At 40.2% G+C, this 26,090-nt stretch overlaps 1 protein-coding gene across 1 annotated transcript; it reads right to left on the bottom strand.

Moving 5' to 3' along the window:
* Positions 1–434: 434 nt before the first annotated feature.
* On the bottom strand, positions 435–22,664 carry LOC124290379. The gene is made up of 5 exons (XM_046727085.1): positions 22,283–22,664; positions 17,493–17,665; positions 1,945–2,027; positions 1,379–1,577; positions 435–738 (listed from the first exon to the last, which is right to left on the bottom strand). Exons 1-5 carry the CDS (start codon positions 22,593–22,595, stop codon positions 628–630), a joined length of 879 nt encoding a protein of 292 aa, XP_046583041.1. The 5' UTR covers positions 22,596–22,664; the 3' UTR covers positions 435–627.
* Positions 22,665–26,090: the final 3,426 nt, after the last annotated feature.

Genomic DNA, 26,090 nt, shown 5'->3' with positions numbered 1-26,090 from the left:
TCGATTCCTTGGATGCATTATACAAATATAGTTGTTTTGTTCACTTGAACGACCGGAACTTGTGTAATCAAGAGTGTTGCCGTGCTGAAGAAAAGGTGCCCAAAGAGATGATGTTGGCATTCGATGAACATATATATCTCTGCCAAACTTGATTTTTTATGATTATGGTGGTGTTGTTGTTGTTTTATTATTATGAGTATGGCTGGTGGGGCGGCGTTCTGGTGTTTTGTTAGGCCCAGAGTTGTGTACTTACTGGTAAACTTCTTATCAAAGTAACATTGTAGCGTTTGCAACAACAAACACAAAACACAATTCGGAGAGGCCTTTAACCAATCTCTCTCTACCTCTTAAACGGATGGTGTTACTATAAGCACAAAGGGTTAAGTCAACCCCTATTTGTTTATCACGCGGTTAATAAATAACAGAAGCGAACAATGATAGGACACTGTAATTGGTGACATCTGGTGCGGGATGCCAAGAATGTCACACAGGTCACATGCTCTGTGGGGACTGTGACAAGTCAGTACTTTAACCGATTCCCCAGAGTTTCTAAACCAGTGCCACAGCAGTATGATGTGAAATAGGTTGAACTTGCAAATGCGTTCCTGATATATTTTCCTCACTGATTCAGATTAATATAATAGATTTTATGTTGACATCAACTATTTTGATAGTTTCTAGGCTATCTCTCTGTAGGCGATGTTGGAAGGTGAACAACGTCTCGCCATCAATCTTGCACTGAAACATATACAAGATGGTTGACGTGAGAATGCAGACAAAGGCAAATCAATTCTATTTCATCAAAGTAAACAACCGCGCACGGAGAATATCATTATGCTTCTTCTTACAAAGTAAAATATCACACTACGTCTAAATCTACATCTGCATAAATATTTTTGATTCGTAAAAATAGAAGTTTCAATATACACTGAATAGTTGGGTGTCATTCTAAAGCATGTACGTATCGAGTGAGTGCGCGTGTGTGTCTCCGAGTGCGTGTGCGTGTGAACGTTGGCATGTAAGCAATCGTATGTGCGTTTGTACATGTTCAATGACGCCGAGAGTGTACAAGTGACGACAAAATGTCAGTAGAATATGAAATATGATTTTATGGTTCTACAACTTCTCTATTCTGTATAGGCGACGTTTCCACGTTGATTCAAAGTCGTTGTCAAGCAAGTGACAATTTTCCGCTTGTTTGACAACGACTAATCTATGTCGAAACGTCGCGTATACAAAATAGAGAAGTTGTACATCCATAAAATTGTCTTTATTCTTCATCTCCTCAACTTCTAGAATGCCAATCAAAGAAGAAAAATGTCAGTACAGGATGAGTACTACAACTGTTTAATAGGCTAAAAGAATGTCTACAGCTGACCTTGAACTCAGACTCCGATGACAAGATGTCCATGATAAACATCTTATCCACTGCGAAAGGGAACGGGAATATCAGGGCCGTCTCGGAGGTCTGCCATGAAGAAGACACACGGCTGTTTCGGTTGACCTTTGTCTGATCAATTTTCACTGCAATCTTCAAGAGGTAGTCTCCATTTCCCGCAATGAATGTCACATCAAATCTAAAATAATTATCATTATTTTGAACAATTAAGTTTCCCTGATCCGATCCATAAGATATTAAGCGATCACTGATTGTAATAGATGTTTTGTTGTGTAAAAATAGTACCAAGTTACGTTTCCTCCTAATATACCTAACAACATAGTTGGTCGGTATGTCGGTGTACAATGGTGGACAATTATAACCAATGGGGAGCACACAGATGAGTGCATTTGGTCTTCTCCATTTTCAGAACACACAGGTATTTAAGGACTAATCTTGATTCTGCTTTCTGGGTGGATAGAGGAACCTTTTAACTTAGGCCCACGATAAGGAGTCGGTTGTACATTTTGGCATAATGTGTAAAACATAAGATACTAAGTACGTACGTTGCCGATGTAGGTGTTGCAACCAATGAGAACCCGGAGTCCACTGGGTGGAGATATGCACCGCTAAGTGATACGGGAGACGCCTGGAAGCGAAGCAGAGATTCATGGTCTGAGAGTGAGATCGGCTTACTGCTACTTCTGGAAACTGTATATAGAAAGTTCAATATTACAGCTATATTGTGACGAGTGAAAATATGCATTAAGAACCAATATAGTTTAAGGTTCAAAATCCAGTCTTCGAAAGACAGTATAGTAACTAGATTAGCACATATCCTATTTGAAACTAGTTAGAGACCATGTGAAATATTTAACTATTAATTAACAACACAATATAAAACAGGCTAGAGTTTAACATATGTTATATTTGAGATTACACTTTCTTTGTAAAGTATAGATTCTAGTACTTTTTGGGTTGAGTCCCATCCGGGATTCGAACCCACACCCTCTGAGTCAGGCACCTAATCGCCAGCACACCAAGTCAGACGCCTAGACCGCTCAGACGTCAGACGCCTAGACTTTGTGTGCTGGCGATTAGGTTCCTGACTCTGAAGGCATGAAAGTAGAAGTCTGAAAATATTACGTATTGCTTATATCTGGACTGTTTAATAATATATTTAAGTGTAGGTAATATGGCATCTGCAGTGAAATGGAGCTGGTGTCTGGTAATCTGGACTGACTGACTGAGTTTAGTTTTACGCCGCTTTTAGCAATATTCCAACAATATCATGGCGGGGGACACCAGGAATGGGCTTAACACATTGTGCCCATGTGGGGAAGCGAACCCGGGTCTTCGGCGTGACGAGCCAACGCTTTAACCACTAGGCTACCCCACCGCCCCTGGTAATCTGGAAGATATTGTTAAGGATCTGTGACAGTGGCACAAGCAGCTGAGTCATCATCCTTGGATCCATATCTAAATGTAGATAGAGAGTTTAATATTGATGGTATTCTTGTTGGTAGATTAGCTGGCTGGTTTCGAATTTCTTAAAGTTAATCATAATGGGAGTAATATCTTTAAGTCTAATATGGTCAGCAGACATGACAGATTTGATCTATATCCCAAGGTGGAATAACAAATGATTTCTTATTGTAAAGGTATTCGTAAAACGGATTTCCTACGCAATGAAAAGTTGGGTTTGATTTGTCAGAAAATAATTTTGTGAAAATTGCAAGGTTGTTTTAGGCATGGCGCGCCCGCCTCCACATACAGGCTGTGAATAATTGATATCCAGAATGCTCAAAGGGTAATGCCTCAGACCTTGATGAAGGCTAGTACCTTGTTAGAACTATAATACAATTTTGGGCAATATATGTGTACGAAGGTGGTCTTATCCAGTCTAAACTTTGAATTAGAAACTACTTTCAACAATCAAAGTGCCCTATTTAGTATGCAGTAAAAGATCAGATGATTAAAAATAAGTCCAAGGAACTTTGCCTCCTTTACAATGTTGATGGGGTGCCATTAAAAAATAGTTCGAGTCTTCATGCGACTTATACTTTCTGCAGTAATGTATGCAATTGTTTTTGGTTTTTCATTTTGAAACCGTTTTAAAGGAGCCATTTGGGAATATATTTCGACAGATGTGTAACTGTCTCACTTTTATATATGCACATTTATACCCAGAAAAGAAATAATAAAATAAAAGGGATCCATTTACTGATTCACTTTAAACCTTTAAAATACTATATATTTAAGTAGTAAATAAAATATCAGCCAAAATACTGTCCCGATTGTAATGATCAGAGAGGGCTGTACCCACTTGGACCTAAAATTGCCTATCCATTTACAATTGTGAAATGTAATGACATAAACGACCACTCACAAAAATCGTGTAAATCCTCAAATAAATTAGGCTTTCCCAAGGAGTATCGTGTATTTTCTCACAACCAAAGATAACTAGTTTCGTTCGTGTTTGGGTAATTATAACAAGTTTAACAAAGTACACTAATTTTAATACAAGATCAAAAGTACTTCTATTTTTCCAGTCCCATTGATTATTATCGTGTTCCAAAACATTCCACATTGACAAAACTGAAAGAAAGGCCTCACAAATCGTTTTGATGGAAAGGATGTTTTCATGTCCAATAAAGGTGGCGGTGGCTTTCTGTTCTTATGTAATACCAAGTCCAGTTACCTCCCTTATCCTTACCCTTACTTTTTCTTATGTCAGCGTTTGATGGGTGAGTAAAATGTCAGTGAAAATCAAGGAATGTTAATTTGCGATCGCTAGAACCCCGGAAATGTATCCAGCAGTCAATGCAGTTAATGCGAGCTATGGAAATTAGTGAGTTCTTTTGAGTACAGATTTCATAATGAACTAATTTATTCAGTCGGGGAATCGACCACATGACTCCAGTTAGGTCGTTCTTTTTTCAAACTGATGTATTTTCCACTCCACAATGGTTGTACTGCATGATTAACATCTTGCTACCAAGATCAAAGTTTGCAGACACCGGGCGAAGCATACGTAAAATATGATAGAGATGTCTCTCTGCAAGCTTTTGAGCCCACCACCCAGACTGAAACGAGATGCCTGATCTTGAAGATAAGTCAAGTCTGATTGACTCCATGCCAACATGGTTACTGAAGAAGTCACTAGATTCGGTCCTCCTACTTTTCACTCACGCCATCAATCTGTCTCTCTCAGAACCAGAAGGCCCTCCCGAAATGAAGGAAGCAGTGAAAAAACGCTCCTCAACAAACCAAATCTTGACAGCGACTATCGCCTAGTTTCCAATCTGTCATACGCATCAAAACTAACCGAGCGGATGGTCACAGCATGTTTGAAACAAACACATGGCATGTAACAACTTGTACGAAACTCTACAATCAGCATACTGCACACGTCACAGCTCTGAGAGTACACTCCTCCAGAATGATCTACTGAGAGCGGTGGACACGGATGGAGCAGCAGTTATTGTGTTGCTGTGTTGTTGGATCTCTCCGCGGCCTTCGACACGATAGACCACTGCATTCTGTTTACGACACTTCGGAACAGGCTAGGAGTAACAGACAAGGCATTGGAATGAAATTGCGTCTTACATTTCTGAAAGATACCGATCAGTCTGCATTGATGGGCAAGTGTCCGACAAGAAGGAGCTAGTTTTGGCTTCCACCTATACACGGACGACACGCAGCTCTATCTCACCTACAAGCCTATGGAACCGCCTTCAGCAATCAATGCTTTTCAACAAATCCAATACTGTGTTGAACACATCAAGGCATATATGACATCGCATTTCCTTAAACGAAATCATGATGATGATCATCGGCCTAAAACATCTACATCTACGGTACCAACTACCATTGTTTCTCATTGGAGACTGAAATTCCAATCAGCAAAAAAGCTCGCAACTTAGGCGTTATCTTTGACAGCAGTCTCAGTCTTGAGTCTCATGTCAATACCACCTGCAGACGAGCATATTTAAACAGCAGGAATATTAGGCAAAAAAGGTGGTACCTACTAAAACTCCCTCCTATTCGGGCTTCCTAACTACCTGATCAAGAAACTGCAACAGGTGCAGAACACCGCAGCCAGTTGTCAGCAGGAAGAGGAAATTCGACCACATACAGTCAGTATGGACTGCAGGACTTTCACTTGCTGCCAGTGCACTACCGGATACAGTACAAGATACTTGTACTTATGTTCCTGTCCCTCACAACAAAGCAACAGATTAAATCAGCAGTCTACTGACCAGATACCACCCACATAGGACACTGCGCTCATGTGACAAGTCTCTCCTCGTTGTACCCTCCTCCCGTACAAAAACGTTTGTTGACCGCACTTTTGAACGTGCACGACCCCTTCTCCCACTTGACCTAAGATCCGAGCAAACATTATCCACGTTCAAATCTAAACTCTGTATGTATGTAACATGTACTAGTCAGTATGTATGTATGTATGTATGTATGTAAACAACCAGAACTATGTAAGCTATGTGTATGTGTGTGTGTGTGTGTGTGTGTGTGTGTGTGTGTGTGTTCGATGTGTGTCGGTTGTGTGTGTCTGTGTCATCAATTATGTGATTTTAACCAATGTGTGTGTGTGTGTTTGCTTACATTCTATCAAAGTTCAGTGAGCTCCAACAAAGCTTGGACTGGTCCTTGGTAACGCCATACTTTGTGAGTTTGACGTCTTCATGTGTTGTAGGCCTAAGTTGTTTTCAGGTTCGTAAAATCAGGAAATGTTTTTGAAAGTTAGTTCTAATATGTTCAGTTTACATAACATAATGTTTCTTTGTTCATTATTGTTATATAGTTGATAAATCATGAATGATCTTACAATATAAGACTGTGAGATTAAATTTAATCTTGTACGTAGTTTTAATAAGAGATGAGCCAATAGGTAGTAAAATCTTAGGATGAATCTCTAATTCTTACCTCAAAAAAGAGAAATCCTTTCTATGACAGTTGACAACACTTATACAAATTTTCCTAACCAAGCGAAAAATACCATTTATAAAAAATCAGTTTCGAAACATTATTGACTATCATCCTTACTGTAATAAAGATTTGGAGCGTTCAAAAACGTGACTATTTACCTGTGTGATTACATATTCAGGTTATTGTAGACTGTAGAATGTTACCATATGGGATGGCGGTTCATATTTTATCATTAGGAAGACTTGAAAGAGGTTCTTTCTTAGGTCATTGTACGTCGTGAAACGTGTGCTGAGATACCCTAACCATTGGGCACCTCATGGAATATCCTCAGAACGGATTGCATGTTATCGGTGAGGCTTGACTGAAAGAAAATGCAAGGTTTACTACTTAACGAGATTGAGATGTGATTACACTATGCCATTTAGAAAGTGGTCAAATGTAACAGATGTTATATTTGTGTAAATGTAGCATCTGTTACTGAGGACATGTGGTTGTTATATAGACTTTGTTTGAAATAACTAAATTTACACCAAGTGCTTTTTATATGTTTATTTGCAGTATGTTGATATATCAGATGATTTGTGTTTCAGTCTTTTTGTGCCTTTATAACCAAGTTGTTACTTCATTTGTTCTAAAGGCGTTACTTCATTTAATTAAACAGTCATATCTTCTATTAGTGTGAAGGTCATTGACCCATATGCAGCAATTGTGCATATTCGTACATGACATGCAATTAACTTACATTATATTATTCCAGTATTGAAAAACGTGTGTCTCACTCTAAATGTTGAGACAGATATGTATACAGTTTTCTCTCTAACCTCACATCCTTCGAAGACAGAATCCTTCGAAATTTATACATATTCAGGTTTTGACAATATAGTTTACGCAGATTAAAGTGTTTTATGATCTTATTGGAAGTTCTTATCAAGATAAAATTAAATCAACCCCCATCTTTCGAAGAGGACATAAAATAACTTAACTCGAACCCATCTTCCTTCATAAATTTTTAATCTCAGTATCCCCGTCCTCAGTCTTCTCAACATATTGCACTGTTTACATGTGTTTAAAGTATGGCATATAAATGGTTGTTCGTTACAGGTCAAGGCACTTCGTGAGACCTTAGTTCTTCCGGTTTCGTGGTTGTCAGTTAACAGTAAGGAAACGATCATCTTTGCAAGAATAACAAATTTCAGATCTAACCATCCCCAAATTAGCTAACTATTACGACTGTCAACATGCCGGGGGTATAGCAAGCACGGTCCGGTCTTGTAAAGCCATATTAGGCGGTCGCGCAATTTGGAACCAGAACTGGTTCTTGAATATAAGCTTGTCACCGGAATTCTGGTACCGGAAATAAGCTGGGCCCTGTCTCGCATAGTACAAGAAGTAGCGTCTCGCAGGCCCTTTACCAACCTCCAAAAGTACAAAACACGTTCAGGTGCTACACAATGCGACAAGGTTGCCGACGTCACGTCCTCTTCTGCTTCATGAAGTCGCATTCATGTAAATACTTATGCGCGTGGTTGTATTCTGACTATTTGACATTTATATTTACCAAATTTGGGTAACCAAACTACATATTGGATGCAGAGAGTGGGTCGCCTCTGTAGCATATTCTTGAATACCTAGGATGAAACGAAGAAACTTTTTTCTCGACCCTTGAGCCCAAACTGTTTCGTTTGTTATATCCCAAATTATTGGCGGATCCAGAGGGGGAGCCAATGGGGGATTCCTGGATCCGCCTATGCAAATCCTACTGATGAATGACGAATTACTTCGTTTTTGTACTCCAACATATACGTTTCACTATGGAAGGGGGGAGGGGTGTATTCGTTAATACCATTTAAATACCATTTTAGTAATAGACCTGTGTACATGTATATTGCATCGGTTGTTCCAAATGCTCGCCTCTTACCCCACAGTCCCCAATCAATAAATTCTGGCACGAAAACGTCACTGGATCACCTAGATGTATGGTTCAACGATTGCTTCATCAGACAGAGTTTTGAGGTTTTAAACTACGATAGTTTGCGTCTTAGAGCAGGTGTACCAACGTACGCTTCAGTGATCCGTTAGGCTATCGTAGCGCTAGCTAAGGTGATCGTACTTTGACATACAAATACGACAGTCGTTGCGCTACAATCGTTTGGAGGAATGGGACCAACGTGTCATCCGCCGTGATATGGAAAATGACAGCCTATGTTCACTTACTTACTTACTTGATGATAACTGTGGCACTGAGGATGTTCTCCATGGAGCGAAAGAACCAACAGAGAAAACAAGATTCACTTTCGTTCATTAGCAATACATTACTTTCTTATATTGTTTTATGCCTGGCTTATGTCGTATCTTATACAAGACGAGACGAATATATATGAGCGAAACTAATTTAAGTAATTTTCATTGAGCATTTCAAATTATTGGACAACCCCTGTGGTCTAGTGGATAGAGCAGCTGCCGAGAGTGAGTGAAGGTCGGTGGTTTGATTCCTTGGCCTCATCATTACCACACGTTAAAATGGAAGGTATCTAAATATGGATTAAGTGCCTCCCGTAAACAAACACGGGATCCGCCAAAGAGTTAAAAGATATTTTACCAAGTGTGACCGATTGCAGCAGATCCGACATAACAATCACGGCCAGTGAGGTTCAAAACAATTACCATTCCAAATGTAAACAATATTTTGTTTATTGTCCACGGAAATGATATGAGAAATATTGATATAACCAGTCAGATGTGGGTTTATCTGTCGGATGTTGCTTAGCAACGTATAAACATACGACATTGAATGCGGCCAAGACATTATTAATGATTATTTGCTTAAACAAATTCACAGTGGACACGTAAGTGCTGTCTATGCCAAACCGGAAGTTAGTGGTAGTCTCAGACACCATCTCATTTATTGTTCCTGCCTTTCAATTTGCCCTTAAGCCAAACAAACTTTACAGAGATAATCTGCATTTCAATTTATACGTCTTCCGACACGATTGACACATTAAAACATGTTCTCACTTCCACTGAAGGACTGGTATTACATAAGACACGGGGTCAATTTATTGCCTTGAATTCAATGGTTCTGATAGAAACATATTTTTTTGTAAATTTCTACTATCTTGGACGACTTTGGTTGTAACAATACCTCAAGGCCAGAATGACATCTTAGTAAGTATTTTGACTAAAAACCCCAAAACCCAAAACCTAATGGCATGTCCTTTCCTCTTGTGTACTGGACCCCAAAGCATAATAACAATCCATACAAAGAGACAGATATTGCTGGTTGGCAAACTTGTACCACTAGGTTTCTATATCAAACATCAACCATAATCCGTAATGCAATTTAGGGATAATGTGTTTCGATATATGATGTTTCTCAAAATACCAAATAATTTGCTTCGGTATTTTCGCAAAATTGTGAGGTTTCACAGAAAACCAAAGGATTTGCTACGATAATTCAAGAAAAGAATCAAGTTAATTACATGTAGTTCAAAACATTCCTTAACCTGTATTGGGAGGTTGTTACTAAAACATTCGGACTCCATCTTCAGAGATCAGATTGTCCTAAGTTACAGTAAATGTCCCGTGACGTTTAATGAAAAAACAGATGCTTGACTTCCTAATTGTTAACGTGTATGTTAAGATGGTGGAGAATACTTTAAGCAAGAAGTAGCATGAGCACTATTTCTTTATGTACATGGATCGAAATGTCCGCTCCGGTTGGCAAAATCAAAAAAAGGTAATTTGACCAGGAAGTTTCATGTACACGGATCGAAATTTCTGCTCTGGTTGGAAAACTTAAAACAAGGTTATCTGATCAAGAATACGTTTGAGATATATTGTTGATCTGATATCGCTCAAGAATGATCAAATAACCACCTGAATTATACATAGACGAGACCTGTTTTACCAGTCTGTATCACATCTTGATATATGCACAAGCACTGAGACATGACAGTTTGAGACTAGGAATTGCTTTCACTTTACCGTAGTCACCCTTCCCTTAGTGTCGAGTAGTATTCCAGTAGCTCCAACCTCGGTTATACATAACGCAACTCTTGAGATAACAATTGACCATGTTCTTTCTACGACGATTTTTTAAAAACATTTTAATTTTTTTTTAAAGAACCTTTAAATGTTAAAGACATGTCAAGGACATTTAAAAATTTCGAAGCATCAGGGACAAGCATAATGTCCGATAACGATTCCCTAGTACGATTTGTACCTTAGTTTTCGGTGTTCTTGACTTTCGGTGTATCAAGTGTTCATGACGGGTGCCAACATGGGACCAGATACGCTCAACATGTCATATGGCATCATTACTATTTCATAGTGATTGCTATGCACATTTTTATAGATGCTTATTTATGCTTAAAGATGCTTACATGTGCTTATATATGCTTGTGCATGTTAATATACTCTTCAAAAAAAGAAACTTGACATAGGAAAATTTAAACTTTAGGAAAATGTTTGACACAAACCAATCCATGCTTAATCCCAATGGAATGGCTGCCAACGACAAAACGTTTGAAAAAAACCCGTTAAACAAAGATGTAACGTTACACTCACTTCTGTAGTGAATCGCTAAAACGCACCCTACGAAATGCACGTGCAGCATGAAATTGTGTATCACCCTGAACTGAAGCCTATATCTGTAGGCTTTAAAAGGCCACATAAATTGTACTCCACATGCATTGCTTTAAGCCACTATAGACGACAAGAGAATATGAAAAGACTGACGAAAGCTCAACGACACAACGCCATCGGCCGTTTACAAGGACGGGCATAGCAGCATGAGGTGGCAAGGAACTTCAGCGTGTCCAGACAGACCATCTCAAACCTATGGACCCGATACAACAATACCGGGAATGTTAATGACAGACCCAGGTCAGGTCGACCTAGAGTTACCACCGCCGCCCACGATCGCTACATCCGGTTGTGACATCTTCGTTCAAACACTACGGACGCATCATCCCCAACAATCCGAATCCCTGGACTGCGCCGAATCTCCGACCAGACAGTGCGCAATTGGCTATGGGGAGCCAGACTTATTGCCAGAAGACCAGTTCAGTGTCACGTCGTTCCCCTCATCAACGTCAACGATTGATCTTTGGAGCATGACAATGCTCGACCTCACGTTGCACGTGTTTGACAGGAATTCCTCCAGGAAAACAACGGTCAGGTGTTGCCTTGGCCTTCTCGGTCACCTGATTTGTCCCCCACTGGACATCTATGGGATACTCTTGATCGACGCTTGCGCCAGCGTAATCCGTCACCCCAGACAGTACAAGAACTGCACACAGCACTTCAGCAAGTGTATCAAAACAATCCTCAAGAGAGTATTCGGCATCTCCTTTCTTCTATGGGTCACCGCTGCCAAGCTGTTATCGATGCTCATGGTGGTCACACCAGATACTGACATTTTACTCTGACCACGTGGCTTTAATAGCCCTCTGTGGTTTTACCAAACACTTTCTGGATAATCATGTTTTGGAAATTTGTAAAGTGATGATTTTACTGTAATTGAGCAATCATGTCATGTTTGAATCAGTTATATGCACTCAGTAAGTAAACTCCAAAACAGCATGTCAGGTGTTTTTAAGAGCATACATCACATAGTCGGGATTGGAGCACGGGCCCTGATTTCAGAAGAGATAACTTGTGACTATGGACATGTTGCGATGTTTTGTTGCTTTTAATCAACATGAGAGTGAGTGCGCTTTCTTAAGTCCACATGTAGAGATTTGTAGCTATTAGTGGAAGAAACAAGATAGTCGAAGTACTATGAGGAAATATAACATATACTCCTCACAAAAATTAAGCAACAAGTATTTTCATTGTTATATCTTTATCAATCTCGATAGCGATTTTTGCCGGCATGTTACTGAAAGGTAAATATTCAAAGAATACATAACCTTTAGCGACTACCAAATTGATTTATCTGATAACATTAACAACATCACCCGAACACAACCACCCTCAGAAACAACATGCATAATGTGTGGCATGAATGTGCTCCACTCTTCACACATGCACCCTGATCGGTGTAAACCTACCTGTAATCATTCCTCTGGTACAACAACCGGGTCCTTACTTCATTTTTATGGATGATAATGCCTGAGTTGTTAACGATGTTGCTTAGATCAACAACATCACACATATGGGCTGGCATGCAAGGTCACTTGATCTGTATCCCACTGAACATGCTTGGGACATTATTTGAAGACGTGTTTACGGTCTCCATGTTCACCCCCAGACTCTTGATGACCTTGAGCAGGCGTTACCGAGAGAATGGCAGAACACTTAATAAGGGCTTATTTTGTCAATGCAAAGACGTGTAGAAGCTTGCATTTGTGTTCAAGGTGTTCATTCGCGTTACTGAACACTGCTTCGCTGTCCAAAACTGACTTGAACCTTAATGTTAACATTTTGCTCCATCAAAGCAGCACATTTTGCACGACTGTTTCACGGGTATATGCTTTTGATGATTTGTAAGTCTATTATTGTTCAAGACCATTTCATTTCATTTTGCTAATTGTGTGTACATGTATTTCACTTTTCTATTGCATCATTCCATGATTTGCAATTTCAATAAATGAAACTATAATGAGACTAAAAATTGTGGTTGCTTAACTTTTTGTGAGGAGTATATGTTATATTTGGGATTGCACCTTCTCAGTAAAGTACAGATTCTAGTACTTTTTGTTGGCTTGAGCCCCAACCGGGATTCGAACCCAAACTCAGAATCAGGCACCTTAGTTCCAGCTCACAAAGTCAGCGATCTAACCTACACAGGCGATTAGTCGAGTGTTGGTTCGAATCCCGAAAGTGCTTCCTGGAAATCTTATCTATACGTTTATATATTGTGACACTAAAACTATCGACTATGCCACTGGATACGTTCATCACTACTCGCCCCTTCCCGTAAAATATTCCGCAATTAATTGCTTGAAAAAGCAGTTTACTGATTACCCAAAGAAAAAGAACGAAATGCCATAAGCGAAGGAATTGGCCAAATACAAACTCTAAGACGACACGTGGTTTTTTATGGTTTAGGTACTTTATCGACTTACTTAATCAAGTTAAGTGGTGTGTCTGTTTTAAGCTATATCGACGATATTCAATGTTGACTTGAACCTATAGCTGACGTTAAAAAATATGATCCCCTTTGTTAACACCAGCAACAACTGGCAGTTGTTTTCAAAAGATCGAATGCGGCGAGCAAATTAGGTTAATTTGCAATTGGTTAAGTCTTGCCTTTCAACGTCAGAGACTGAAACCAAACGGATGAGACTTTATATACTGTGGCTCTATTTAGTACTTAGATCACATTCAGAATACAGTAGATCAAGTGCAATATTCTGTATATCAAATGCACTATACATTGGGTGGGCTGCTACATATTTGGGGGATCTGTAAAAACTCCTCCCAATTGGTCGCGCAATAAACTCTTCCCTCCATCTGTGGTTCTATGGGGCAAGTGAACTCAACATGTTCACTCACAAATCCTTGTTAAAAGTTAAATTGAGGCGAAAAAACATGATTGGAAACATCGTACCATAATACGCCATTGAGGTTAAAACGGGGTTTTGAGTCATTGGATTAAAACGGGATTCGACTCATTGAGGTTAAAACGGTGTTAGGGTCATTGGGGTTAAAACGGTGTTTGGTTCATTGGGGTTAAAACGGGGTTTGAGTCATTGAGGTTAGAAACGGGGTTTGAGTCATTGGGTAAAAACGGGGTTTGAGTGATTCGGTAAAGACGGGGTTTGAGTGATTGGGTAAAAACGGGGTTTGGGTCATGGGGGTTAAAACGGGGTTTGGGTCATTGAGGTTAAAACGGGTTTTGAGTCATTGGGGTTAAAACGGGCTTTGAGTCATTGAGGTTAAAAACGGGGTTTGAGTCATTGAGGTTAAAAACGGGGTTTGAGTCATTGAGGTTAAAACGGGGTTGGGGTCATTGGGGTTAAAAACGGGGTTTGGGTCATTGGGGTTAAAAACGGGGTTTGAGTGATTGAGGTTAAAAACGGGGTTTGAGTCATTGGGGTCAAAAACGGGGTTTGGGTCATTGGGGTTAAAATCGGGGTTTGAGCCATTGGGTAAAAACGGGGCTTGAGTGATTGGGTAAAAACGGGGTTTGGGTCATGGGGGTTAAAACGGTGTTTGGGTCATTGAGGTTAAAAACGGGGTTTGAGTGATTGGGGTTAAAACGGGCTTTGAGTCATTGAAGTTAAAAACGGGGTTTGAGTCATTGAAGTTAAAAACGGGGTTTGAGTCATTGAGGTTAAAAACGGGGTTTGAGTCATTGAGGTTAAAAACGGGGTTTGGGTCATTGGGGTTCAAAACGGGGTTTGGGTCATTGGGTTAAAAACGGGGTTGAGTGATTGAGGTTAAAAACGGGGTTTGGGTCATTGGGGTTAAAAGCGGGGTTTGGGTCACTAGGGTTAAAACGGGGTTTGAGTCATTGGGGTTAAAAACGGGGTTTGGGTCATTGGGGTTAAGAACGGAGTTTGAATCATTGAGGTTAAAAACGGGGTTTGAGTGATTGGGGTTAAAAGCGGGGTTGGGGTCATTGGGGTTAAAAACGGGGTTTGCGTCACTGAGGTTAAAAACGGGGTTTGAGTCATTGCGGTTAAAACGGGGTTTGAGTCATTGGGGTAAAAATGGGGTTTGAGTCATTATATAGGCACATGTTTCCTCGGTCCGTCACTAGTACTTCATTTCCAGACATGGTTACACATGACAAAGACCTTTGATATGTAATTTCATACAATGGAGATGAGAGTACCGTATTTGCGATGCGAGTACCGATCTCTAATAGAAGCAAGGCTCTAATAGACGGATATATGGTCATCGTGATGCTCTTGAAATAAGCTTCACCCCCCAACATGTGAGTAAATATTAAGAAGGCAGCGTTGGAGACACGTGAGTAAATAAAGAAATGTAATCAGAAGGACGTGAAATGAGTTACCCCAATGACTCAAAGGCTTTTCTTGTTAGATAGGGCCTCCGATTGTTCCATGTTTCTGCCAGCCATCATGACGGATGTCATTGGGCACTACATGCATTACATCTATACGCTGTTTGTAAAGTCTCTTCATTAAGAGCAAGTACTCCGAGCACATCGATTATTTTACGAAAGACATTATATGTTGTAACGGGTCAGTTTCAAAGTTGCAACATTAAATTAACCAGAAATCTGTACCTGACTGAATTTGGTGAACAAAGAAATGTTATGCAATCACCAAATGTATTCTAAGTTTAAAAATCAATCCAAATTACTGCAATAACACAATAGAGTGGTAGTACAAACTTCAGTGGAAGTGAACTTGCAATGACTGCTACAAAATACATTAGGAGTGGCAAAATAATCATTGATAATAACACTGACTGAGCCACAACAGGCCTGGGCTGAATAAGCTTCGTGACAATAACGATCTACACAGTCTGCTGGTCTTTGTGTACTGTGAAGTGAATGAGTCCGGCACCTGCCTCATACACGTAAATCTTTCAGAAATGTCTTTACGAACCCGGTATAATTCAATTTCATGCTGTCCAAGAAGCTTCTAGGGCCTAGATTTTCGAAGCTCTCTTATCGCTAAGATAGTCGTAAGTTACTGTTAATGTATGGCACTTACGAGTATCCCGAGAAACACAACGTTCATAACGTCACGACCTATCGTTTCTCTATACTTTTTCATTAGCTTCCCAGCGGGCACATCAACGTTGTTTCAACGTTGAGAATAGGTTGGTCCTCAACGTTGAAATTAGATTGAAAATAGGTTGTATATGAAAGTTTTTTAGACGTAGATATCCGACGTGGAATCAACGTTGAAGTTTGACTTATTATCAACGTTGAAAAAAGGTTGTGTATGAAAGATTTGTAGACGTAGATATCCGAGTAAGAATCAACGTTGAAGTTTGAAATATTATTAACGTTGAAAATGGGTTGTTCCGTGGTTGTGTATGGGAGGTTTCTTTAGAAATCTAACGTAAACACATGGACATTCAACCAAGGTTACAATACTTGTATTTCGCTTTCCTGTAAATAAACTCGCATTTCAACTTAAAACTACACCACAGTAGCACCAAACTCATGCATCAAATTAAAATACCCCAAAAAGCTACCTGCAATAAACAGTGTTCAAACAGAATATTACAGCAAAATATTTACCTGATAAAATACTTGGTTAAAATTCCACATTCAATATAATGTTTATTTAAGCTTTATGTCATTTGGACGTATAATTCCAGTAAGAAGAAAAGAGTATTCCAAATTAAGAAAAACTATTTACTGTTGTATTGTTATCTTGAAAAGGTGGAAATTGTCCCGAGAAAAATTCTGTCTGAATTTCAGCTATTAGATAGACCGCTGAATAAACACAATGCAATTACTTTCACCATGAAAGGGATCCAAGATGACTATGAACTATACCTGAAGACAGCACATAAAACTTTTCACGTACAGACTGACAAAGGATAGCATGTCTTACGTTTCCACTCACGTTTACATTACACCATGCACAACCAAACAGGCTCACAACAAGCTCCAGTAATGTAGGAAGGTATAGTACAAACTGTGGTAAGGACATTGCTTTATCCAAGTAAGGTTCCATTGGCAAACACCACACCAGGATTTTTGTCTTTTTATGTCAGACAATAGTATGTACTTGATAAGAACTCAATATTATAAACACTCGTTTCCAGTTATGGTAAATGTGTTGACTCATTTTTGTTTATAAACAACATCGTAAAGCTGTAATACTGCTAAAACAAATATATATTCATGATTTAGTCACAATTGTACAATCGACTCTGCTTTTCACATTTCTTACGGATGTGGAAAGGGTTTTGTCGCTTCTATTGTATCCGACGCCCTGCTGTGAATGACAATAACTGGGACAGACAATAGAGGGAGTCGCATGTAAACAGATATTTCACGTGGAAAAACTGTCAGGACCGGACGATCCAGTGATTAACAGCATGAGCATCGATCTACGCAGTTAGGATACAATGGCATGTGTCAACCAAGCCAGCCTGACCACCCGATCCCGTTAGTCGCGTCTTACGACAAGCATGGGTTGCTGAACATTCATATAGAAATGTTGGACGTATATGGCGCTGAGCCGAAGTACCGAGGAGGTACAAATGATTGCTAAATACCCACTTTGTCAACACAAGTTCCATTTGCTTGTGTCCAGACTGACGATCCTGGAAAACAAAATATCGTCGCACTGGTTCCAAGAAAAGCTGTTGTATCGTTGCACGGTGAAGTGGTGGCAATGACGTCATTCCTCCAATAGGAAGTGGGCAGAGACGGGGCTGGAGAGCCGCAATGAGCTGATAGGAAAAAGATTGAGTTTTATAAACACACATAAAAACACACTGCTAGCAAAACGCTTTGTGTCTCTTCCGGAAGTATCAACAATTAGCGATCAAAGACCTCGAGAAATGTATACGAGGCTGTAACGTATAAGTTACGGGTGAGGAAGGAAGTCAGAACTGTCGTTGATGTTTCATAATTACTTGAACCGGGTCGTGATTCTCCTGATGGAGTTGCATCAATATTCTAGAGGCATTTATTAAGCCCGCTGTGTCAACAACAAATGAAGTGTCTTGGCCAAACACAAAAACATTTCTGCAGTTATCTATTCATATGTACTCAAAGACAAAAGTTATTGTGCCACACAATCAAAAAACAAGACATTACATGGGAAATAATTTTTCAAGGTAGGGCAACGACCAACAATCCATAAGAACGGCGCACCTGCCACATAGAAATGAGCTATAGGTGAGGTGAAATTGGGTTTAACGTCGTACTTAAAGGTCACATGCAACGTAAAACACAACTTTGCAGATTCTGATACCTTTCGGTATGGACATATCGAAACAAATCGTCAAAAATGCAAATTCAACTTATAAAGTTAAAAAATAACGCGATGAAAAAAAACGCGCGAAATCGTAGTTCAAACGTTTCACTAATTTTCCCCAGACTTTTCTGGGGAATACGGGTTTCAACAGCTGGCTGCGCTCATTGCACGTGCGCAAGTAAATAGGTTCGCGCAGCTTGGAAGCGGGTTGTCGGGTGAATACTCGGTGAAGGCTTTGCTGTGAGCTATTTTTCTAATGTTTTGTTGATATCTCACAGGCGCGACCTTTTTATATGTTATGACAGTAAATAAACTGTTTATTTCACCACACGTTCTTCTTACCGAGTCACTTTCTCAGTTCGATACTTAAAAGCAATGTCATTATTTAGCGTTGACAGAATTTCTAATTGTGATATAGATATGTCGTTGTCACAGACAAAACTCAATGTCTTGTTTTATTGACACCTGTGTGTCTGCCTGCCTGTCTGCTAATGACAATATTCAATACACAACTGCGATCACTGACCACATGCAATTTGAACTTAACACCAATCAGGCTATACACCATAAACAAAACGCATTGATTTATGGCCCGAGTTCGGTCTCTGTCACATTATGTTATTACACAGACAGGCAGGTGTGATACTTGAACACATGACATGTTATGATGTCTGTTGATTGCAAAATGTTATACACAAAAAATATCTCTACATATACACGCACAATGAGCCCTGAAGGCGGCATCTGCTAATGAACCAGCCGTTACACTTGAGTGCACACCCACCCGCTCTGACTGGGTTCGGTGTCCCGGCTGCTTCGTTTCGAGGGAGGTAAACCCAAGTACAAAATAGTGCACTTTTGATTTGCGATTATACGCTTATAATTTTGTTTATTTGTTTTTTCATACTCAGCAATGCATATTATATGTCATGAAGAAGTGATAATTGTGTTTTAATTATGTTTGATTTTTTGGTTGCATGTGACCTTTAAGAATATTTCGCTCATATGACGACGTGCATGGGTGTGTGTGTGTGTGTGGCTGCTTGTACTAGCCCAGACTTAAGCTGGTTTTATGGTGCGAGCTCACTGAAATAAGTTTAGCTTGAACACCCCACTCAGACACGTTATACTGACTCCGAGCCGACCAGTCCTTGTTTTACCCATTAATGCCTAGCACCATATTTTAAGATCTTTTGGTATGACGCGGCCTGGGATCGAACCAGCGACCTTCCGCTCTCCGGGTGGACGCTCTAATCACTGCACCACGGAGGCGGTGTACAAATGACCTATAACACAAACGGGGGATTCACAAGCAGGTTCACCCGGTCAGTAGCGAGTGTCTCCACCTTGTGCATTGATGCAGCTGTGGCGCCATGGCCTCTTTGAGGCCACTAAACGTCGATGAAAATCCTGGGGAAAGATCATTCCATATCTGAAGGAGGATTTGGCAGAGTTTTTCAGTATTCGAATAACGTCGTAACGGTCGCTCCATTTCATCCCAGATATTTTCAAAGGGAGACAAATCTTGCATTCCAGGGTTACAAATTAACATTTTTTAATTTGTTCCTATTAAGATACTGCTGTACAACTCGAGCAACGGAGATCTGGCGTTATCATCTTGAAACATCACTGCAAATCCGTTCTGTAGCAAAACCAAAGCAAACGGCCATTTGTCAAATCTCGTCTATTCACTTCACAGCATTCTAGTTCCCCTTAATCACATTCATTGGTGTCCTTGCTGCAGCTATTATCCCAACTCAGACCAAAACAATTCCCTTCCAGAACCTGGTGTAGCGTCTACCTGTCTGTGTGTAGACACGTGTTCTGCGTCAGATCTTTGCAGAAGGAAAACATGGAAAGAACATCCACGAAGATAACTCTTCTCCACTCACTCACTCCACCCAGTGTTGTATGCTCCACTTTAGACGTCAACGTCTATGTTCTTCAGTCACAATTGGCGGTCGGGCTTGGCGTCTTGCGTGAATGCCGTAGACGCGTACAATTCCTGCAGGTATATCTCTGTTGCCAGGTTTAGTAAGGCTGTAGGGCTGGAATCCGTGTCGCAGGTGCGTCCCAATTTTTCTCGAATATGTCATGCTTCTTGAAAATTTCGGGCAGTTCGAACAACAGCTTAATTGCGTTTCTTCGACCATTTTAAACAAACTCTTTCTTTGGTTCAAATCCAAAAATTCATTCACAATATTACGAATGAAATCAAATTCCTTTGAGTATACATTTTATCACTAGTTTTCCTTTTACGTCCTGTGAAATCAGTTACGGGAAATACTGAATATTCTCTGGCGTTAAGATCGGCCCTTGTTTTGGTTTCTGACGTATTACCAACAATGCAGATCAAGTGTCAAGCTATACTTGGAAATTGTTGAAGAAATCATAATAAATACTAGCTATAAAATGAAACTGCACAAAGCAAATCAAAATATATATTGGAACTAGATGTTTACTACAAACACAGATGTAAACATACAAATGTGTTGTGAAGTCTTTGGTTTCGGGATGGACACGTTCAACACGTTTGTGCATGTGCATCTCGACAAACTGCGTGGATCACATGAATGTGAAAAACTGCTGTCGATCTGGGAAGATTAATAATTTAGTGACTTTTGATAATACAAAAAATTAAACGGCTAATGAACCGCACACGAAGCCCGTGAGGCATTGTCTCAGGTGGCTGCGCATTTCCATTGAGACCGTAACACGATTTCAGCACTGATGAGTCGGTTGGTTGGTTGCTTAACGCCGCAGTCAGCAATATTTCAGCTATGGTGGCGGTCTGTAAATAATCGAGTCTGGAACAGACAATCCTGTGATCAACAACATGAGCATCGATCTACGCAATTGAGATACAAAAACATGTGTCAACAAAGTCAGCGAGCCTGACCACCCGATCCCGTTAGTCGCCCCTTACGACAGCCATTGGTTACTGAAGATCAATACTAACCCGGATCTTCACGGGTAGAACTGTTGAGAAGTTATCAGAACAACGATGGAGTTACCGATCGTGACGTACTCGTGTCACAACGCCAATAAGGACAGATGGATATGGGTGACAAATTTCAGGCACAGCTTCCAGTCTGCCGTGACAACTGTTCAGACCATTCCAAGACTTCGGCGTATCCACCCCAACACAATAAAGAGCTGCTTACGTCATTGTGGGATACGGCCAGCTCATACCGCCATACGACCTATCCTGACGCAACGTCGTCGAGAAAACTGTCAAAGGTGGTACCGAAATCATGTCCGTCAACCTCTGTTTGTGGATGACTGTTCTTTTCACAGGAAGTCCAGATTAAACAATGACGGACGTCAACGTGTCTACAGACGTCTTGGAGACGTTCAGTTCAATCTTGCGTAATGGAGAGGAATCGCTTTGGGGTGGCTCCATGGTGATTTGGAGTGGGCTGGGTGCACGTCAGAGAACCCTTTAGTTGTTTTTCAGGAGTCTGTGACAGGTGTCGACCACAGATATCAGATTCTCGGGCCAGTGGCAAATCCGGTTGTTCAACGTCACGACCCAGATGTGACATTTCAACTGGATAATGCCCTTCCTCACACAGCAAGGGTTGCTATGGCTTTTCTTCAACAGCACAATGTTCAAGTACTGCCTTGGCCTGACAATTCACCTTATCTCTCGCCATAGAGCATGTGTGGGATGGAATGGAGCGACGTGCATGATGTGTACCAAAACCTTGGTGATTTTGCAGCAGAGTTGCCGAGATTATGGTAAGCCATTCCACAAGGCTTCCATACCATTTTATAGACTCCACGCACTGCTGTTCTCGCTGGTGGGTACACCTGTTACTGAGCTTGTGACATTGTTGCTTGGCTTTTACCCCACATCTGGACTCTAAACGTTAATGTCACAGACATTAAATATGTTGTTCTGCTGTCTTCCTATTATGTCAATACCCACCTATTAAAGTTTACATGAAAACCTTTCACCGTTTTTTCAAATTTCGATAAAATTTTAACAATGCAGAGTCTCTTTTGTGGGGTGGCTAGTATAGATAATGTTGTGTTGGTACAAAATTAGCATGTGTTAAATAAACTTAAACTTAAATGAACTAACCTTCCATAATGTAGTATTTGTCCCCACTTGATCCCGTCCCCGTGGCTGTGTGAGTCTTGTAGGCTGCGTACATCTCACACTGGCCACTGTTGGCAACAAACCTCGCCCCGACACATCGGGAGTGTCGAAAACATCTACTGACACAATCCAAAGGCTCCGAGTTGTTCACTACAGAGATGGTGTCTGCAGTAGTAAAGTTGTCCGTTACATCCGCCAGATTAAAGAAAGTTTTACAGTCTTGAAGTCCAGAGACAAGACAAACTACCCCGATAAGAAATTCACAAATTATTGCTGTTATTTGCAATATCGTCATCGCGTTTTCTCTTTCGAAGCTGTTGACGTTAGTGTCAAAAGTTCTGTCGTAACACCTCCGTGTGGTTCACGAGTGTGTCGGTAGCAATGAAGTGTCTGAGCGCCTGGAAGATCGATACCGCTTCATTCCAATAACTATACCGGCCATGTTTTTTCAAACGTGTATTCAAAGGACGTGGCATGGCACTTCCTGCTCAAAGGATATGCATGAATCGGCAATTGCTCAGAGCGTGTACAACTCACAATGAGTGAGCGAGTACGCCGCCTTTACCAATATTCCAGTAATATAACGGCAGGGAACACTAGAAATGGGCTTCACTCATTGTACCCTTCGGCGTGACGAGCTAAACGCTTTAACCATTGGGCTACCTCGACGCTCCCAACGCACAATGAGCGATATTCCATGTGTTCTTACGAATGAACAAGACGCTTTGTACACTTCGAAAATGTGGATTTCCTACACTATATCTTACGCCACAGCTGAAATGTATCTCCTATATGAACATACACAAGTCGACACAGTAATCCTTATCAAATGGACAAAATATAGGTCTGTCTCTCTGCTTGTCTGTCTGTGGACTTCAGTAGCTCAAATTTTGAAGGGGCGGTGGGGTAGCCTAATGTGATGTTGCTGTAATATTGCTAAAAGCGGCGTAAAACCAAACTCAGTCAGTCAGTCAAATTTTGAAAATTTTCGAAAACTTGTCACGCTTTCCAGGTTTTCCTTGTTTATAATGGATCAACATCATTTTTGTTATACCCCGTCCTTAAAGTACAGGTTGTCAGGACGACTTTTGCCACAATGAATGTGACTAAACGTTATAAACTCTGATACAACCGCTACGGTCTTTCAGTGAAACTGTTGGAGGCTGTAAGAAACGTTTCTACTACCCGGTCCCTCGAGAAGTCTCGGGAGTCGTATGGTTGCCAACCTGGGCCCCGTTTCACAAAGCTCTCGTAAGCCTAAGATCTCATAACTTTTCTCGTAGCAATCCTACTTCCTATACTGTAACATTGACTTACGATAGTCGTAGCGCTACGAGAGCTTTCTGCCCTGCATTGCATCGTACCCGGAATAAGACTGTTGTGAAAAAGGACGGTGTTATCGAACACAATGAGTTTAGTCTTCAGAAATACTCCATGAATATTACAGCAGGGTACAACTGAGATGAGTTTGACCTGGGCCTCTATGGACCTGTAAATAAGGTAAAATATTGTTCCAGCAAAGACTCCTGACTGATGCATTTCTTGGAGTGCAGCCACTCGTAATAATTATGTATGTCGTACAAGGAGTGGCTTCAAGTTTGACTAAGTCAATTCTTCTATTCCCACTGTACACTGTGTCAACGCGTGGTGTACGCGTCAACTGGGAAATTAGCTCATAATTAAGATGATGTGTGCGTTGATGAAGACGAAGGCATAGTTGAGTTCAAACTTCTTTAGTACATGACAAACAAATACACAAGACATGAGCGAGATGAGCGGTGTACCTGCTCAACCCCAGGGCGTCTCCTACGAGCGGCATTATCCTGCTCGTGGCCGTCCCAACAGACAGTCCAAATACCGAACTCGTACTCCTTCACCTTCTCATTCCTGTCTACATGTGAGCATACTAAGTATATATACAGTTTTTGACAACAATGGACAGGCGACGACTCATCAATGGACAGACAGAAAAAAAAATAGCACTTCCTTGACCAGTTGATGTGATGGCAGACTCAGCCAAGGGGGATTACCAAAGAAGGTTATAAATGTTTTATACAATAATGAATTGGCTGACAAGTCAGTTTACAATGCGGTAGTGATAAGGATGTACAGTAGTGATTAAAAATACAGCTTAGCATCATATATATATTACAATGAAGTCTCACATGTCTTAAGTACATAGTTTTGGACTTTTTAAATATTTGGACGATGGCTGTCCTGAATTAGTCACTATAACAACTGCTATGGTACAAGTCAATGTACATGATCGTATTCAAATACAATATTCCTATATCCGATGGGCGTGTCACGTATGTTTGCTTCTTGCCGAGCCAAGGGGCCTTTCAACAAACTCATGTATCGCTTACACTTTTTCAGTTTTCTTTATAGAATTGTTTAAGACTATGGCAGCTACTCTGCTAGATGGTTTGAACAGATTTCCGGTAACGTCAAAGCAAAACATCTCATATACTCAGGAACAGAGCGTAACTGTGTAAACAAGCCCGTGGTGTTCCAAACAATGTGAGTGGTATCGCACCGGTGTAGTATGCTGCTCAAAAGAAGTTAAGGACAAGTCAATTATTTCATATTGATATAGTTATTTAGCTTGTAATCAAGTCCGTGGTGTTCCAAACAATGTGAGTGGTAACACGCTGGTGCAGTATGCTACTCCAAGAAGTTAAGGACCCGTCAATTATTTCATACTGATATATACTTCCCATCACGTTTAGACTCACTAATGTAAATATAGTCACTTACTTCAGGCAACTGTTCTAAACCAAATTTTGCAAAATATTCCATATTGTTTAAAGGTACTGTTTACACATGATCTGATGTATTGTAAAACAAACTCGTACAGTTGAAAAGAGTACTGTCATGAATTCAAGAAATGATAAAACTCAGTGACAATTGGCGAATTCTTAACAAAACTTTACGAAAACGCAGCTGGTCACATGCATGATATTTGCACATGCTTTTCAGCAAATTGATGCATGATCCTCGTGCAATTGATTTGCATAAGGTTTGCAGTTGGTTCCCTCAAGTTAGTGAAGAAATCAATCTTCGATGTAACCATATACATACACATAACACATAGTGACTGTTTTCAGTGAGTCTAAACTTTTGATGGGTAGTATGGTGAATCCGTCACTACAGTACCAGTCGATTGTACTGACATCGACATAAATATTGTAATTGTATAAACAATTCAATACTGACACCATCTCAGCTAAAACATATTTCTTTTGAAACTTCAAACTGCACGTTATTGATCCGTTGTATTGGTTAGGTATTGGATTTGGCATGAGGCTTGATGACATGCCCTGTTCTCTTCTGGAAATATTATGGTACGTTAACATTGTCTTTTCTCGTTCAAATCGCATTGTGCCCATTACCATTGTCTTATACTCCTTAACATTGTACTGAATACACTAGCGTTGTCTTATACTCCTTAACATTGTTTTGCACACATTGTCTTATACGCATTAAAATTGTTTTGCACACATTGTCTTATACGCATTAATATATTATTGCACACATTTGCGTTGTCTTATACTCCTTAACATTGTTTTGCACACAGTCTTATACGCATTAACATTGTATTGCATACGCATTAACATTGTATTGCATACATTAGCGTTGTCTTATACTCCTTAACATTGTTTTGCACACATTGTCTTATACGCATTAATATTGTATTGCACACATAAGCGTTGTCTTATACTCCTTAACATTGTTTTGCACACATTGTCTTATACGCATTAACATTGTATTGCACACATTAGCGTTGTCT

This window comes from Haliotis rubra, unplaced genomic scaffold (assembly GCF_003918875.1).
Source record: "Haliotis rubra isolate DU_JTF1 unplaced genomic scaffold, ASM391887v1 Scf463, whole genome shotgun sequence".
Taxonomy (NCBI): Eukaryota; Metazoa; Mollusca; class Gastropoda; order Lepetellida; family Haliotidae; genus Haliotis; species Haliotis rubra.
The sequence above is the reverse complement of the archived record's forward strand: the minus strand, read 5'-3'. Positions and strand labels throughout refer to the sequence as shown.

Excerpts from the sequence above, each read along its gene's own strand:
- LOC124290379 (XM_046727085.1), bottom strand. The coding sequence starts at position 22,595 with ATGACGATATTGCAAATAACAGCAATAATTTGTGAATTTCTTATCGGG. Across the intron at positions 2,028-17,492 it reads ATGGAACTTGTGTTGACAAA|GCGTCTCCCGTATCACTTAG; the intron begins GTGGGTATTTAG and ends CTTCGCTTCCAG. Across the intron at positions 1,578-1,944 it reads GCAACACCTACATCGGCAAC|ATTTGATGTGACATTCATTG; the intron begins GTACGTACTTAG and ends TAATTATTTTAG.